The sequence below is a fragment of the Eretmochelys imbricata genome, chromosome 7, assembly GCF_965152235.1.
Source record: "Eretmochelys imbricata isolate rEreImb1 chromosome 7, rEreImb1.hap1, whole genome shotgun sequence".
NCBI classification, from domain to species: domain Eukaryota; kingdom Metazoa; phylum Chordata; order Testudines; family Cheloniidae; genus Eretmochelys; species Eretmochelys imbricata.
Window position 1 is genome coordinate 22,917,679 of NC_135578.1, and position 18,158 is coordinate 22,935,836.

The following is an 18,158-nucleotide window of genomic DNA, read 5'->3' on the forward strand; positions in this document are numbered from 1 at the left end:
TGACTTTCAAAGGTGCCGAGCACCCTCAGCTCCCATTGCATCAGTGGGAGCAGTGTGTGCTCATCACCACTGAAAATTAGGCCAATAGCCTCTAGCTTAGACAGCAGTGAGTGTTCTCAAATTCCTTGTTCCTGTGGACTTGGCTACAGCAAGCCACCCTTTGTATTTGTTTGCGGCCGTGGCTGAAGAAAGCTTAGGCTTGGTCTACACTGAAAAGTTATATTGACCCTACATCAGCCAGGGGTTAAAAAACCCAAACCACCACACTACTCTGTGCCCAACATAGCTGTGCCAACAGACCCCCCCCCCCCCAGTGTAGACAAAGCTATGTCGACTAAAGAGGGTTTCCATCAACACAGCTGGCTTTGCTGGAGGAAGCGATGTTCCTACACCAACAGAAAAACTTCTGTTGGTGTACGCTGCACCTCCAGTATGGGTCTCCAGCTCATAGGTGGCTGACAAACATAAAGCCTTCCTCTCCCCACTTGGTGGAAGTGCTGCTCTCTCAACCCCACCAGTGTTCCCAGCCTCCTATCTACTGGGATGGAAGAATAACTATACTATCCCTCTTCCAGCCTCCTGGCTGCTAATAAGTACAGTGTCAGAGTGTCTCTGCTAAAGGAATCTGTTGTTCCTTTAGCTGTCTGCCTGCTATTCCTTAGAGAGAATGTGTGTATCTGTGAGAGAGAAAGAGAGAGTCTGTATGACACTACTCTTCCTCAGCCTTTAATTTTGGGTCATCCTCTCTCATGAATAGCTTCAGCTCCTGCTCAGGGCTTTCTAAAGTAGCAGTTGCAGAGAGAAATTAACATGATTCTCATTAATTTCCTTGCTGCATACTGGTTTGAATAGCAGAGCACTGTAACTCACCACAAAGGTGTTAACATCAAACTGATGATTCTTGGGAAAATTATGAGCAGGAGCAGAGACACTGAAGCTGCCTGTGTGCAGACTCAGGAAAACAGAATTTAGTGGTCTCATTTGAAAGATTTTCTTCCAAAGCAGTGGTTCTCAACCAGGGATACATGTATTCCTGGGGATACACAGTGGAGAGTACATCAACTCATTTAGATATTTGCCTAGTTTTACATCAGGCTATATAAAAAAGCCCTAGCGAATTCAGTACAAACTAAAATTTCATACAGACAATGACTTGTTTATACTGCTGTATGTACTATACACTGAAATGTAAGTACAATATTTATATTCCAATTGATTTATTTTATAATTATATGATGAGAAAGTAAGCATTTTTTCAGCAATAGTGTGCTGTGACATTTTTTGTATTTTTAGTAGGGCTGTCAATTAATCGCAGTTAACTCACACGATTAACAAAAATATTAATCACAATTAAAAAAATAATTGTAATTAATCATACTGTTAAACAATAGAATATCAATTGAAATTTATTAAATATTTTTGGATGTTTTTCTTCATTTTCAAATATATCAATTTCAATTACAACACAGAATACAAAGTGTACAGTGCTCACTTTAAATATTATTTTTGATTACAAATATTTGCACTGTGAAAATGATAAAATAAATTGTATTTTTCAATTCACCTCATACAAGTACTGGAGTGTAATCTCTTTATCATGAAAGTGCAACTTACAAATGTAGGGTTTTTTTATTACATAATTGCACTCAAACAAAACAATGTAAAACTTTAGAGCCTACAAGTCCACACAGTCCTACTTCTTGTTCAGCCAATTTCTAAGAGAAAGAAGTTTTTTACATTTACGGGAGATACTGCTCCCCACTTCTTAATTACAGTGTCACCTGAAAGTGAGAACAGGTGTTTGCATGGCACTGTTGTAGCTGGCGTTGCAAGATATTTACCTGGCAGATGCGCTAAAGATTCGTATGCCTCTTCATGCTTTGGCCATCGTTCCAGATGACATGCCTCCATGCTGATGATGCTCATTAAAAAAAATGTGTTAATTAAATTAGTGACTGAACTCCTTGGGAGAGAATTGTATGTCTCCTGCTCTGTTTTACCTGCATTCTGCCATATATTTCAAGTTATTGCAGTCTCGAGTGATGACCCAGCACATGTTGGTCGTTTTAAGTACACTTTCACTGCAAATTTGACAAAATGCAAAGAAGATACCAATGTGAAATTTCTAAAGATAGATGCAGCACTTGACCCAAAATTTAAGAATCTGAAGTGTCTTCCAAAATCTGAGAGGGATGAGGCGTGGAGCTTGCTTTCAGAAGTCTTAAAAGATCAGCACTCTGATGTGGAAATTACAGAACCCAAACCACCAAAAAAGAAAATTAACCTTATGCTGGTGGCATCTGACTCAGATGATGAAAATGAACATACATTGGTCTGCACTGCTTTGGATCGTTATCGAGCAGAACCTATCATCAGCCTGAAGGCATGTCTTCTGGAATAGTGGTTGAAGTATGAAGGGACAAATGAATCTTTAGCACATCTGTCATGTAAATATCTTGCTATGCTGGCTACAACAGTGCCATGCAAACACCTGTTCTCACTTTCAAGTGACATTGTAAACAAGAAGCAGGCAACATTATCTTCTGCAAATGTAAACTAACTTGTCTGAGCGATTGGCTGAACAAAGGCTTGTAGGCTCTAAAGTTTTACATTGTTTTATTTTTGAATGCAGGTTTTTATTGTACATAACTCTACATTTGTAAGTTCAACTTTCATGATGAAGAGATTGCACTACAGTACTTGTAGTAAGTGAATTGAAAAATACTATTTCTTTTGTTTTTACAGTGAAAATATTTATAATAAAAGATACATATAAAGTGAACACGGTACACTTTGTATCCTGTGTTGTAATTGAAATCGATATATTTGAAAATGTAGAAAACATCCAAAAATATTTAAATAAATGGTATTCTATTATTAACAGTGCGATTAATCGCAATTAATTATTTTAATTGCTTGACAGCCCTAATTTTTAGGTCTGATTTTGTAAGCAAATAGTTTTTAAGTGAGGTGAAACCTAGGGGTAGGCAAGACAAATTAGACTCCTGAAAGGGGTACAGTAGTCTGGAAAGGTTGAGAGCCAGTGTTTTAAACCATAAGGGATAGATACTTTTTTTTGACATGAAAGTTTAAATTCTATCCCACTTAACGAGGAAAGTTTCCTACTCACCACTGACAAGTGGATTTTTCAGTTTCTGCCATAAACTGTAAAACATAGAATTTCATTGCTTCTGTGGTTTCCAAAGTTTCAGTTTATAATCACAGGGGAAGATCATTCTGGATCGGAACACGTGTGTCACATCTTTGTGTGCATACATATTGTACATGTATGTATGTCATGTATGTTACGTTTATTGCTTGGCTAAAACACAACAGAAACCCACCTGCAAGTATCTGAAGGCTCAAAACATCCAGGAGCTAAAGGAATAATTTAGAAAGGCCCAGAGGCTGTAACCAGGAGTAACGGAATGAAAATAAGCAAAGAAAAATATAGACCATCATGAAACATGTCTACTAATGAGATCTAACAGCATTTTACAGGGGAAGTGGTGGATGATCCATCAAAATGGGACAGGACAAAGCACTAGAGAGTATACGGTAGAGAATGATCCTGTACTGGCCAGGGGATGGATAAACTGATCAACCTATCTACAGGTTTATATGGCTCCCACACTGTTGTATCTAATTACCTACATCTTATCTGTCTCTAATTTTTTTGATTCTATAATTGCCTTCTCTATGAGTGTATGTTCATTAAGGGAATTTACTAAAAGACTTTAATTAAAATGTAGGGAGACTGGCCAGCCTATAAATGCTCTGAGGTGGGAAAGCTAAGCTGGAGACTAAGACCTGGTCTAGGCACATATTTTATGCCACTATAGCTTCCAACTAGGGGTGTGATTTTTTTTAACCAATATAGTTTACTCATGGGGGAATTCTGTGCAAAAAAATTAAAAATTCTGCACACAATATTTTCAAATTCTGTAAAATTCTGCATATTTTATTTGTCAAAATAACACAATATAGTCACACCAGTTGAAATTATTTTTGGTCATTTATTTCAAAATACCTGTCAGCAAGTATGTCTGTAACAATACAGACAACAAAAAAGATTCAGGAAATTTTTTTTGACAAATAGATTTCTTACTAGTCATATTAATACAGAACTCTGAGTAATAATGTATTTAAACTACAATACAGAACTGTATTTCCTGTGCCCCTCAGAAGCAGTGCAAATGATTGGGGGAGTCAGGGATAACGGAGGAGCTGAGGTAGAAGGAAGTAATTTCTGGGAAGGAGCCTGGGTGTGAATTTGGAGGGTTTTTGGGTATGGGTGGGAAAAGTATGGAACATGTTTTTTTGGAGGGCGGGGTGGATCTTTTAGGGAGCTTCCCCCATGCAGATCCTGGCTGACCCCAGCCTCTCCCATTCAGTCAGGCACATCTGTCCCTGTCCCCGTCCCCATGTGTCCCAGCACTCCCATGTGTCCTTTACCCCCTGTCCACGTGTCCCTCCAACCCCACTCAGACACCCAGTTCCCCCATCCCCATGTAGCCCTGCACCCCCCCGTCCCCATGTGTCTCTCTGCCCCCACTCAGCCACCCCCCTGTCCCTATGTGGCCCTGCACTCCATCCCCCATCACCATGTGGCCCTGCACCTCCCTCCCCCTGTGGCCCTGTGCCTCCATGCCCATTCAGCCCCTGCCCCAGTCTCTCTTCCCCCACTAGCCCTTAGGAGCCCTTGTCTGACCCTGCAGCAGACCCACACTCTCTGTCTTCCCATAGCCCCTGTCTCCTGACCTGGCCTGACAGGCACTGTAAAGAAGGTACTACAGGCTCTTTCTCTTCCCTAGCTGGCCCAGAGCTGCTGCTCTGTTCTATCACCACAGCATCCTCTGTTGGGCAAAAGGCAGCATTGCAGCAACTTTCCAGCCAAAGTTATTTTCTGCTGGAGCTGATGGGGGGAGGCTGCTCTGTTCTAGCACCACAGCTCCCGCTGGTGGGCATAAGGTAGAACATCAGCAACCTTCCAGCAGAAGCTTTTTTCTGAGGAAAAAAATTAAAATTATGTGCGGCTCATTAATTATGTGCACATGCAGTGGTGCAGAATTCCAACAGGAGTAATAGTTGCACCAGTACAACCTCTAGCATGGACACAGTTACACCAATATAAATGTGCTTATACTGGGGCCTAGTCTACACTTACAAGTTAGGTTGACATAGCAATGCCAGTCAGGGGTGTGAAAAACACACACACCCCTAGTGCTGAAGCTATGTTGATCTAACCCCCAGTGTAGATATAGCTATGTTGATGGAAGAATGCTTCCGTTGATGTAGTTACAGTAGTTTGGGGAGATAGTGTTCCTACACTTAAGGAAAAACCCACCCCTTCTGTCTTCGTAGGCTGCGTCTACACTACAGGATTATTCTGGCATAGCTCTGGGAAGCTAGCTATGCCAGTGTAGTCTCTGTAGTGTAGGCATACTCCTGTGTTAATTTATTCCCCTTCCCATATTGGAATAAGTAAAACCCACATAAGCACTTTTACACTGACATAACTTTGTCCACACTAGGGGGAGTTGTACTGCTTTAACTATACTGGTACAGTTAAAGAGAGCACAAGCAAAGTCAGATCTCAAGTACTGAAAGATCAACTTCGAATGAAGCAGGATAGCTGTGGTTTATATAGACTGCAGCTATATGCCTTGTAGGAGCACAGCACATGAGAAAACTGTATTGAGCCTTTTGGGAACATCATGTTCCTGACCATTTACACAGAACCCCTATCTAGAATGGTGCCTGGCCCGTGCCTGTGTGGCATATTCCAGACCACTGAGCAGACAACTGTGTGGAGGTCGAGTAGAGCCCAGATGCTCAGTGTTCTAATCTAGAGCATGTTCTAGACACCACGTCATGGACTAGAGCAGACCCACCCAAGCCCCCATTTTCCAGAACATTTGTGGTTCTTTACAGCGGCAGCGGCCTGAAGCCACGCAGGCTATGCTGTTTTAGATCCAGTACCACATAAAACGTTCCAGAGCAATGCCCTCTCCCATGGGGCACTAGATGGAGCAGAACCCCCCCACCCCATTCTAGAGCTCGCTGCAGCCCCCGCACGGTCTAGAACAAACGGGAGGGGGGCCCCCGCGGCTATGTTCTAGAGCGGCTTCGGTGCCCCCCCCCGCCGCCTTCGTTCTGGAACCGCCCGCCTCGGGACGAGGGGTTGGTCCTCGGGCTCCTCGCTCCTCCCGAGCGCCGGGGCGGGACGGGGGCGGGGAGCGGGGCCGGGCTTCGCGGTGTCAGCGCGCCTCCGCCCGCCGCAGTGTTTACATCCGCCGCCGCTCGCCTGCCCCGGCCCGTCCAGTCCCCGGCCCCGGCCCGGCCGCGCAGGCAGAGCCAATGCGGCGCCGCCGCCGCCCCTCGCCCCGGACATGGACACCAGCGACCTGTTCACCAGCTGCAAGAAGGGGGACGTGAGCCGAGTGCGGTGAGGCTGGGCAGGGCCCGGGCGATCGGGGGAAGGGCCCGGGGGCGTAGGCTGGGAAAAGGGGGTGCAGGAAGCGGGGGGCTGGGACTAGGATACAGGCCAGGCCATGGGGGCCCAGGGCGAGGGGCCGGGCCAGGCCGTGGGGGCCCAGGGAGAGGGACCCAGGGCATACGGGCCTGGTTTTGGGGCACAAGGAGAGGGGTATGGGGCATACAGGCCAGGTTGTGGGGGCACAGGGAGAGGGGCCCATGGGATAGAGGCTAGGGCAAGGGGTCATAGGGAGAGAGTTATGGGTCAGGGCACAGGGACACAGGGAGAGGAGTATGGGCCAGGGCATGGGGGATACAGGCTAGGCCTTGGGGGCACAGGGAGAGGGGCAGAAGTTGGAGCTGAAGGTGAATGGGGGGAGAGGATACGGGGTGGCCAGGCCGGAGGGGGGGGTGTCATAGAGAAAAAAGTGGGGAGGGGTAGCAGAAAATGGAAGGTAGGGGTTGCAAAGAGCAATAGGGAGCTGGGATCATTGGCGGCAAAGACGGCTGGAAAGGGGCCAGGAGAGAGCATCCCTCTTGCCACACCCAGTAAGTTCTCCTGGTCTGTGGGATACCTGTGGGCACCTCCCCCACCTATAGAGTCGAGAGGGGGTGGGTGTGTGGCACACTCTAGTTCTGTGACCTTTCACCATTCCGTAACACCAGAATCCGCTCCCTGTGCCTCTGGGAATAGGCTGGGGTTCAGAGAGGTGGGAGCATTGCACAGGGCATAGGAGGTGGCTGAGCTGAGGCAGTGGTATATTAGTAGGCATTTCTATAATGCTTTATCCTTTCAAAATGCTTTGTGTGCATTAACTTCAACACATCCTGGGCAGGAGTCAGCATCAACACTTTCCTTTCACAGCTCAGGAACTGAGGCGCAGAAAGGTTGAATACCTTGCCCAGGGTCACCTAGTGATTCAGTTGTACAGCTGGGGTTAGTATCCAAGAATCCTGGCTCCTAGTCCCACACTGTCTCTGAGGTACGATGGGTAGGCAGAGGGACTTGTGAACACTTATCCCAGGTCTGTTACTGACTCACTGTATGATCTTGGACAAGACACCTAATCCCTTTGGATATGTCTCCACTAGGGTGACCAGATGTCCCTATTTTATAGGGACAGTCCCGATTTTGGAGGCTTTTTCTTAAATAGGCACCTATTACCGCCCACCCACTGTCCTGATTTTTTATATTTGCTATCTGGTCACCCTAGTCTCCACTGCAATAAAAGACCAGTAGCAGGGTTGCAGCTGGCCCGGGTCAGCTGAGTCAGGCTCATAGGGTTTGGGCTGCGGGACGGTAAATTGCAATGTACATGTTCGGGGTCAGGCTGGAGCCCAGGCTGAGAGACCCCATGAGGGGGTGGGTCTCTCAGCCTGGGCTCCAGCCTGAGCCTTAATGTCTATACTGCTATTTTTAGCCCCACAGCTGGAGCCCCCTGAACCTGAGTCAGCTGACCCAGGCTCTCAGGGTATGTCTACACTGCAATTAAAAACCCTGCGGCTGGCCTGTGCTAGCTGGCTTGGGCTGTGGGGCTATTTAATTGTAGTGCAGATGTTCGGGCTCAGACTGGGCTGCAGCCCCTGCTATGGGACCCTCCCACCTTGCAGAGTCCTAGCACCCCGTCTGCAGCCCAAGCCTGAACATCTGGATCACAATTAAACAATCCTACAGCCAGAGCCTTGTGATCCCGCACGGGCCAGCCATGTGTTTTTAGTTGTAATGTAGACCTGAGACTCCATGCTGCAGGTTTTTCATCTCAGTATAGATGTACACTCTGTGTCTGTCTTACCTATCTGTATGGGCTAATAACTTGCTTAGTTTCCACTGGTTTTGAGGAATTAACTGTTTGAAATATGATGAGAGGTGCTAAAGAAGATTCTAATTAAATAGATCTGTCACAAAATATTAATCCAGAAATATTCACATGCACAACAAAGAAGCATGGATGTGTAAATAGAACAACTCCTTCTTGTGATTATGTTATCTTTTCTAAGGAGTTCCTTGCATCTGTAACAGTGTTATCCCTGCTAGCTAGAACCAGAGTTGTGCTTCCTTTACAAAATGTGCCCTGGGATAGTTTCCATGTAACAGTAAAGTTTGTTACCACGAGCATGTGTGAATTTCTCTCTACACCTCTCTATTTTAATAGACAGTTTTGCTTTAATTAAATAACTCTAAAATGAACCCGGAATTTTGTAAGAAGATACTAAGAAATGTGTTCTTTCTCTTATTACATAGCAGGCCATTTTTCCTTTATTACTGAATGCTCATTTAATTGGGCTGCTTAAATTTAATAATCTGACTTTGTAATATACCAATACCTTGTTGCTTCCTGACTGGGTCTGTGGTCAGGAGAGTATGGGAACTGGTATTTATGAGAATTCTTAGTTTATCTAGCCCTGGATATCAGATAGACCTTATGGCCTGAAACAGCTGATGACTTTAGATAGCAGTCAGAACACCAAGAGAGAGATGGATACAAAGGGGAAAGTCACTTTTTAAAATTATAAACATGTTTTTCCCAAGTTGTTGGGTGTACTGCATTTTTCTACCCTAATGTATTTGGCTTTGCTTTAGTTTGATATATTTCTTTAAAGATCAAGCATCTGCTCACATCAACCGGACCTTGTGTGCATCATTCACAAGCAACCAATCTATATGGCAGTTGTTTCTAGTGGCCCTCTTTTTCTCTCCAGCTGGTCCCTCTCTAGAATAATTTCATACCAGTGCAAATTTAATTCACTGCAATGTTGGAAAATGATTATTAGGATATCTCCATGATGATCAATAACACAGTCCCATTATCTAAAGAAAAGGCTGAATATTTACTTTGCTGATGGTACGAGTAACTCTGTGAAGCATTGGAATATTAAATTCAAAATTATGGACTTTAGGGTCATGATCATTTAGTCTGACCTCCTGCACATTGCAGGCCACAGACCCTCACCCACCCACTCCTGTAATAGACCTAGAACCTCTGGCTGAGTTACTGAAATCCTCAAATCACGATTTAAAGATTTCAAGTTACAGAGAATCCACCATTTACTCTAGTTCAAATCTGCAAGTGACCCATGCCCTATGCTTCAGAGGAAGGCAAGTCACCTCTCCAGAGTCTCTGCCAATCTGATCCGGGGGAAAATTGCTTGAGTCTGTTCTCCTATAGTGAAACAGCATGATCTAGGCAGGGGACCCAGAACTAGTTAGCAGACCAATATTCTTTTCCTGGCTCTGCTGCTGACCAGCTGGGAGACCTTGGGCCAGGCACTATATTACTCTGTGCCTCGGTTTCCCCTCCAGTTTCCCCTTGTCTCGTGTATTTTGATTGTAAGCTCTTTGGGGCAGGCATTGTCTCCCACTTTGTGTATGTATAGTGCAGTGGTTCCCAAACTTGTTCCGCTGCTTGTGCAGGGAAAGCCCCTAGTGGGCTGGGCCAGTTTGTTTACCTGCAGCGTCTGCAGGTTCGGCCGATCGTGGCTCCCAGTGGCCGCGGTTTGCTGCTCCGGGCCAATGGGGGCCACTGGAAGTGGCAGCCAGTATGTCCCTCAGCCCGCGCCACTTCCAGCATCTCCCAGTGGCCTGGAGTAGTGAACTGCTGCCAGTGGGAGCCACGACCGGCTGAACCTGCGGACGCGGCGGGTAAACAAACTGGCCCGGCCTGGCAGGGGCTTTCTCTGCACAAGCGGCGGAACAAGTTTGGGAACCAGTGGTATAGTGCTTAACACAATGGAGTGCTGGTCTCAGTTGGGGCCTCTAGGTGCTGCTGTAATATAAATAATGGATAATTTATTAATCTCGTGAGAAGAACCATGTTATTGTTAAATCAGGCGTTACGCTTGTAAAAGAAAGAACAGGCCTTTTAATCCCCAACAGAAACATTTGGGATGGAGAAGAGTCTGTGATATCTATAGCAAGCAGTATTAAAGTCAGTTAATTTAGTTCTGAAAGTAAATCTGCTCCCTTGTACATGAAACACAGTTACATTTGCAGTAAATGTAAGCACAGTACAGTACCCTGTGCTAACTGTTTTAATCAGTTCACCCTACTGTTCAGCCTTAGACAAGACTAGAAGAGGATACATTAATTTAAGAGCCAGGCTCAGTTGGAGAGCAAAAGAAGCGTTCTATACTGTTATCAGCTCTTGCGACGCTTTGCCTTCCTTGCTCGCTCTAATGATAAATCAGATACTATATTCCATAGGTCCACACTTTGTTATAGATTGTAACAGCACTGATTATGAGTTGAGTCCATAATTTTGTTTCATGTCTTTCAGTCCAACTTTATTGTTTATCTATGAGAGTACCCATGATGTGGTAGGTACTTTCCAAATGCTCCAGAAGGGTGACCTCTGCTCTGAGGAGCACACAATCTAAGGACAAACAGGCAAATAGACAGAGGTTAGGGGAACAAGAATAGGCTGTTCGTATACAAGTTAGGACAGTTTACTGTGAGCAGCGCAGCAGAAGTGGATCTTTGAGAGACTTAATTGTGGACAGTGGTGGGGTCTTACAGATGAGCTCTTGGAAATTGTACCAGGCTCAGGGACTGCATGAAAGAAGGCCTGGAGGCAATTGTGGGAGAAGTGGACCAGGCTGGTAATGCTGGCAGAGTGGAGGGGGTGAGGAGGTAATGTAAAGCTTCACAACAGTGGCTAAGTAGTGAAGGGCAGAGTTATGTAGAGGTTTGAAGGTGGTTAGAGGAATCAACATTTTGGTGCAGTAGCAGATGGAAGGAATCAAAGAGAGGAGTGATTTGATCAAAGTGATGGGCCAGGAAAATGACCTGAATGTTTTGTATAGACTGAAGGTGGCCGGTGTGTGCTCAGAAGGTCAGAGAGGAAGATGTTGATGTAGCTGGGGCAGGCTATAATGAGACATTGAATAGGAGATGTGTCTGTGGGGATAGAAAGAAAAGGACAGCTCTTGGAGATGCCGAGGAGCAAGAAGTGGGGGGATTTGGCTATGGCCTGGATGTGTGGGGCAAGAGAGAGAGGAGTCAATTATAATCCTTAGTGATGGGGAGGATGGTATTGTTGTCAACTGTAGTAGAGAAGTCTGGAAGTGGGCAGGAAGAAAATAAATTCTGTTTTGGCTATGTTATGTTTTAAGATATTTTTGTGTGTGTGTGGTCAGTTATAAGTAATTGCTCAGCAACAACTGTTGCAGAAGAACTTGGAGGTGGTTTTTTGAATGATCTGGCTTGGCCAGTGATTTGTCACCTTAGGCTCAGAAGGTTGTGGATTTGAGTCCATCACCAGAACTTCAAGTCAGAGCCGGCACTGACACCACAATGCAGGGTCATTGAGACAGACTGCATTGGTACAGCTGCTGTCCCTCAAGTGGGTTGTTGAAATCCTTTCTCACCATCTCTGGTGGTTGCCCAGTTGGAAGTTAAAGAATCCAGGGAACCTTTTGATATTTATTACTGTACAAATCCAAAGCTACATCTTCTAGAGGGTAAAATGTGACATAAGAAGTGTCTAGAAGAAGTTATAACTTATGACTTTTTCTTTCTTCTCTTTCAGATATCTTCTTGAACAGAGAGATGTGGAAATAAATGTTCGGGATAAATGGGACAGTACCCCTTTGTAAGTGTTACAAAGCTCCAGTGTGAGGTATTTGGATGGGGAAGGTGGGAGATTACATATATGAAATCTCTAGGAATCATGCCTGGTTGGATGCTCTGCTGAATATTTTATTCTCCCTTTTGTGCATTTTGTGCAGCCAGGTGCCCCCTTGTCTAGCCATTGAGGTAGTGGATATAATAATCTGAATGGGACGTGCTATGGAAATGCCAGAAGAATCCCAAGGCAGACAATGGATCACTGCCTCCCCCTCTGGAGTGTGGTGTGGTGACTGATTTAGAGGTGTACAGGAACTCTGCATAAGAGTGTGGGACAGGCAGTGAAGAATCCCATGTTCACTATTGAAGTCTGTGCACATAATATGCTGATTCCAAAGTGCCTTGAAACATCTGCAATGTGTTCTGAAGACTGAATATCTTCCAGAAGGCTTGTACAAAAATTAAGCAGTAAAGATTAAGGAGGTGGTGGTGTTTGAGTGCCAAAAGTGTGTGAGGCTCATGATCTCAGTTGGTCCCCAGGCACTCCCCTAATAAACATGAGTCCCTGAAAGTTTACAATCCAAATAGGCAACATATAGACAAAGGAAGGGAGATGGGATGCAATAAGAATGAAGGCGAGTTGAGGCTAAGCATCTGTCTTGCTCCATGACTGTTTAGGACTATTTTTGGATGCTTTTCTGAAAGCAGGATGAAGGTTTACAGGCCTCCTGGCAGAAATGTATTTGCAGAGGGATTCCAAGGAGAAGAGCAGAGGCATGGTAGACAGGGCATAGAAGATGATGTAGAGATAAGCGTGGGTGAAATAGTGGGAGTGCGAAGTCTAGTGATTATTGGGAATTAGGAGTCAAGACTTAGGAGTTTAATTTCCAGCTCTGTTACTGACTTGCTGTGTGACCTTGGGTAAGTCATTTCCTGTCTCTCTTGCTTTCCTGATGAAAAAGTCCTTTAGAATTCAATAGGGACCAAACCACCAATAGGGTTCTAAAATGACTGTAAGATCTGTAGAACTGAATAGAGACGGAGATCTCTTCAATAGCTTTTTGGATAGTTCAAAACACCTATATAAAGGTTCTCATGTATTTCAGTCTATAGGCCAGTTTTATCTGCCTGTAAAAGAGGGATAATACCTACTACATTGAGGGGTTATAGTCTTAATTGATATTTATAGTGCAGTTTGAGATCTTCAACTGAAAGGTGCAAGAGAAGCATAAAATACTTGGGTTGTGGAAAGATGCCAAAAGGAAAATAAATCCATCCTAAAAAGGAATTGGGGACACTGGTTTACTGTACATCTGACATATGGGGTTGAGCCTACAGCATTCTAAGTGTGCAACAATGAATGTGTCTGCTGAAGAAGCAGGAGTGTGCTTGGGGCAGCAGGGCATGGAATTGCTGGGTGCACATGAAATAAACTAATGAATCAAGTTTGGCAACCTAGAGGCATTACGAGGGGCTGAGTCAGGGTTTGGACCCTGAGGTCCCCTGGCAGGCCAAGAGAACCTGAGTGTGCTGTGAACAGAAGGCAGAACCTGCCCATCCTCTTTATATGGAGGGGGCACCTTGGGTCATTCCTGAGCAATCTCCTTAAACTCCAAGAGAGGACCATTGTTTAGCCCCTGTAGGAGCTATAAGCACCCCACCACTGATGGAAGGACAGGTTAGTGCAGTGTGGGGTCTGCTGGGGAAAACAGGAGCCTCTTGAGGCATTGTGATACATTCTCAAAGCAACAAAGGTTTCACTTGTTGTAATTCTGACTTTCTTTTTGTGTTAATTAACAGATACTATGCTTGTCTCTGTGGACACGAGGAGCTTGTATCCTATCTTCTAGCCAGCGGTAAGAGAGAGTGTTGAGATTATGCCGTTCTCTTTGAGTATCTGTCCCATTTCTAGCCTTCCATTTATCATTTGCTGCTGATGTGTGTAGAAGTCTGTATCCCTTTAACTGTTGCCTGCAGAGCCATATCATAATATAATCAAACCTATGATTAAAAAACGTTGACTGTTGTGGGACTGCACAGTCAGGCTGAACTTACTAATGTCCCCTTTACAGGCCACTTACCTCTTGGGCTTCCTGCAGGGAAGGTGTTTTTTGTTTTGTTTTGTTTTCTTTCCCTGGTGGCAGTAAGTTCATCACATGAAGTTGGTGAGTGAGAGGCTCTAATGAGGGCTGCCTACAGTTACAACAGACTTTTGCAGGAGTGTAGTGCTGTTATAATGTCAGAACTGCACCTTAGTCAATGAATCACCTGGGTGAGCTTTTTCCTTCTCTTCCTTTGTGGCCTACTACTCATTTTTTTTGAAGTCTTGCTCCATACACAGTATGTAAAGGCAGAAGCTATCTGAAGCCTGCATCCCAAGCAAGGGGGAAAAAATTCATAGGGAAGGGTTGCAGACCAAGCTGGATGAGCAAGCATCTCGAACAGGTGATTTAAGAGAGAGCCTACAAGGAATGGAAGATGAGAGGGATCAGCAAGGAAAGCTACCTCTTAGAGGTCAGAAAGTGTAGGGATAAAATGAGACCTGCCAAAAGCCAAGCAGAGTTTGACCTTGCAAAGGGAATTAAAACCAATAGTAAAAGGTTCTATAAATAAGCAGAACATGAGAAAAGAAGAAGTGGGACCACTAAATACTGAGGATGGGGTGGAGATTAAAGATTATCTACGTTTGACCCAACACCTAAACAAATAATTTGCCTTAGTTTTTAATGAGGCTAATGAAGAGCTTAAGGGTAGTGGCAGAGTGGCTAATGGCAAAGAAGATATGGAGGTAGAAATTACCGCATCCGAGGTGGAAGTCAAACTCAAACCATTTAATGAGACTAAATCAAGGGGCCCAGATAATCTCAATCCAAGAATATTAAAGGAACTGGCACATGAAGTTGCAAGCCCAGTCGCTAGGATTTTTAATGAATCTGTAAATTCGGGGGTTGTACCCTATGACTGGAGAATTACTAATATAGTTCCTATTTTTAAGAAAGGGGAAAAAAGCGATCCAAGAAACTACAGGCCTGGTAGTTTGACCTCAATTGTATGCCAAGTCTTAGAACAAATTTTGAAAGAGAAAGTAATTAAGGACATAGAGGTGAATGCTAATTGGGATAAAATACAACATGCTTTTACAAAAGGTAGATTGTGCCAGACCCACCTGATCTTCTTCTCTGAGAAGATAATGGATTTTTTTTAGACAAAGGAAATGCAGTAGATTTAATCTACCTGGATGTCAGTAAGGCAAATGATACAGTTCTACGTGGGAAATTATTAGTTAAATTGGAGAAGGTGGAGATTAATATGAGAATTAAAAGGTGGATAAGGAACTGGTTAAAGAGGAGAGTTCATACTGAAAGGTGAACTGTCAGGCTGGAGGGCGGTTACTAGTGGAGTTCCTCAGGGATTTGTCTTGGGACTAATTTTATTTAACATTTTTATTAATGACTTTGGCACAAAAAGTGAGTGTGTGCTTATAAAATGTGCGGATGACACAAAGTTGGGATGTATTGCCAATACAGAGGAGGACTAGGATATCATACAAGAAGATCTGGATGACCATGTAAACTGGAATGATAGAAATGGGGTGAAAATTAATAGTGCAAAGTGCAAGGTCATGCATTTAGGGATTAACAACAAGAATTTTTGCTATAAGCTGAGGACTGATCAGTTGGAAATGTCATAGGAGGAGAAAGACCTGGATGTATTGGTTGATCACAGGATAACTATGAGCCATCAATCTGGTGCAGCCATGAAAAAGGCTAATACAGTCCTAGGGTTCATCAGGCGAGGTATTTCCAGTAGAGACAGGGAAGTGTTAGTTCCATTATACAAGGCACTGGTGAGACCTCATCTGGAATACTGTGTGCAATTCTGGTCTCTCCTGTTTAAGAAAGATGAATTTAAACTGGAACTGGTGCAGAGAAGGATGATCAGAAGAATGGAAAACCTACTTTATGAGAGGAGACTCGGAGAGCTTGGCTCGTTTAACCTAACGAAAAGAAGGCTGAGGGGAGATATGATTACTCTATATAAACACATCAGAGGGATAAATACTAGGGAGGGAGAGGAGTTACTTAAGTTAAGCGCCAGTGTGGCCACAAGAACAAATGGCTGTAAACTGTCCATCATCAAGTTTAAGCTTGAAATTAAATGAAGGTTTCTAATCATCAGAGGTGTGAAGTTCTGGAACAGCCTTCCAACGGGAGCAGTGGGAGGCAAAAAACCTAACCGGCTTTAAGACTGAGCTTGATAAGTTTATGGAGGGGTGGTATGATGGGACTGGCTATGATGGCATGTGGCCCATCAGTGACTGCCAGTAGCAAAAATCCCCAACTGCTGGAGATGGGACACTAGATGGGGAGGGCTCTGAGTAACTACAGAGAATTCTTTCCCAGGTATCTGCCTGGTGGGTCTTGGCCACATGCTCAGAGTCTAACTGATTGCCATAGTTGGGTTTGGGAAGGAATTTTTCCCCAGGTCAGATTGGCAGAGACCCTGAGGTTTGTTTGGTTTTTTTTGCCTTCCTCTGCAGCATGGGGCATGGGTCACTTGCAGGTTTAAACTAGTGTAAATGGTGAATTCTCTGTAACTTGAAGTCTTTAAATCGTGATTTGAGGATTTCAGCCGGAGGTTAGGGGTCTATTTCAGGAATGGGTGAAGTTCTGTGGCCTGCAATGTGCAGGAAGTCAGAATAAATGATCAAGGTGGTCCCTTCTGACCTTAAAGTCTGTGAGTCTGTGGGCTTGTCTACACTACCGCGCAGGGTCGATCTAAGATGCGCAACTTCAGCTACGTGAATAGTGTAGCTGAAGTCGACTTACTTAGATCTACTTACCACAGTGTCTTCGCTGCGGTAAGTCGACAGCTGACGCTCTTCCATCAACTCCGCTTGCGCTCCTTGTTCTGGTGGAGTACTGGAGTCGACAGGAGAGCACTCAGCAGTCGATTTATCGTGTCTATACTAAACGCAATAAATCGACCCCTGCTGGATCGATCGCTGCCCGCCGATCCGGCGGGTAGTATGGACAAGCCCAAAGTCCAACCACAAAAGCTTTTCTTCAAAACACCCTTCAAACTTCCTGCTTTCTATGCCAGAGTGAGTAACTGTCCATTCAGTTCTAAGGCACCCATGACATCTCTCATTCTGGCAGACAAACCAGGGCACTTGCAGTTCAAGATCTCAGGGAGATGATTTGTCATTAATGCTGCATTTAACGCACTTAAACAGCTTATTAATTTCTCTTGAAATCTAATAAATTTCCTTCTAATTCTCTTTTTTTAGCAAAACTTTTGCGGTTCACCTTTAAAAAGTGTCCCTTGCTTTCTGTGTAAAGCAGAAAATTGGTCTTTAAGTATTCTGTGGCTAATAGCACCATTCACACAGTGAGTTTCTTCCTCCTTGAATGACGGAGTTATGCCAGGGCTAAGGCCCAGATCCTTTTGTCACAGAAGATACATGAAACATCTCCTGGCTCATTCACGAAGGAGTGGTAGTGGTGGGAGGTCAAATTTGGAGTGTGGATGGGTGGGGAGCCTAATTTTGGCTATTGAATTCCAGTACTGTATGGGATGATGATTCTCGTAAATCATATAGTCAGCCATAGGACAATTTCCTCTATTTAGCGAGGGAGCCATCTTTTAGAGGTGTGTTTGCTGTGTCTGTCGTGCAGTGTTACACCTGTTGCCATTTTGCAGGTGCAAAATGTGAAGCAAACACTTTTGATGGGGAGCGTTGTTTGTACGGGGCTTTGAGTGATGCCATCCGACGTGTGTTGAAGGAATACAAGCAGATCACAGCGAAGTGCATGAAGAGAGATTATTACGATGTCTTCTTGCAGCGGTAAGGTGATTGGACAGCTATTCAGCACATTTCAGAATCCCAGCCTGGATGTCAGCTAGGCCACTTGAATCTGTCATTCTGGCTTAAACCATTTGCAGGTTGATCAGAGCCCTGCCTCATTCTATACATGCTTTTACATATCTTGTCAAATTAGGCAAAGCTTCAAACATACACTAACGGATCATTTACCGCATACATCTGGGTGTTGAATGAAACTTCCATCACCTTACGTACACAACACAGGCAGGGCCAGTGGAATGTTGAGAGAGC

General features: G+C 44.5%; 1 protein-coding gene across 1 annotated transcript in view; it reads left to right on the plus strand.

Annotated features, from left to right (window-relative positions):
* Nucleotides 1–6,267: 6,267 nt before the first annotated feature.
* Nucleotides 6,268–18,158, plus strand: part of ABTB1 (ankyrin repeat and BTB domain containing 1) — a 38,209-nt gene continuing 26,318 nt past the window's right edge. The window contains exons 1-4 of the mRNA XM_077821062.1: nt 6,268–6,448; nt 12,003–12,065; nt 13,841–13,896; nt 17,744–17,888. Coding sequence (XP_077677188.1) covers nt 6,393–6,448; nt 12,003–12,065; nt 13,841–13,896; nt 17,744–17,888 — 320 coding nt within the window. The 5' untranslated portion in view covers nt 6,268–6,392. The remainder of the gene's footprint in view (nt 6,449–12,002; nt 12,066–13,840; nt 13,897–17,743; nt 17,889–18,158) is intronic.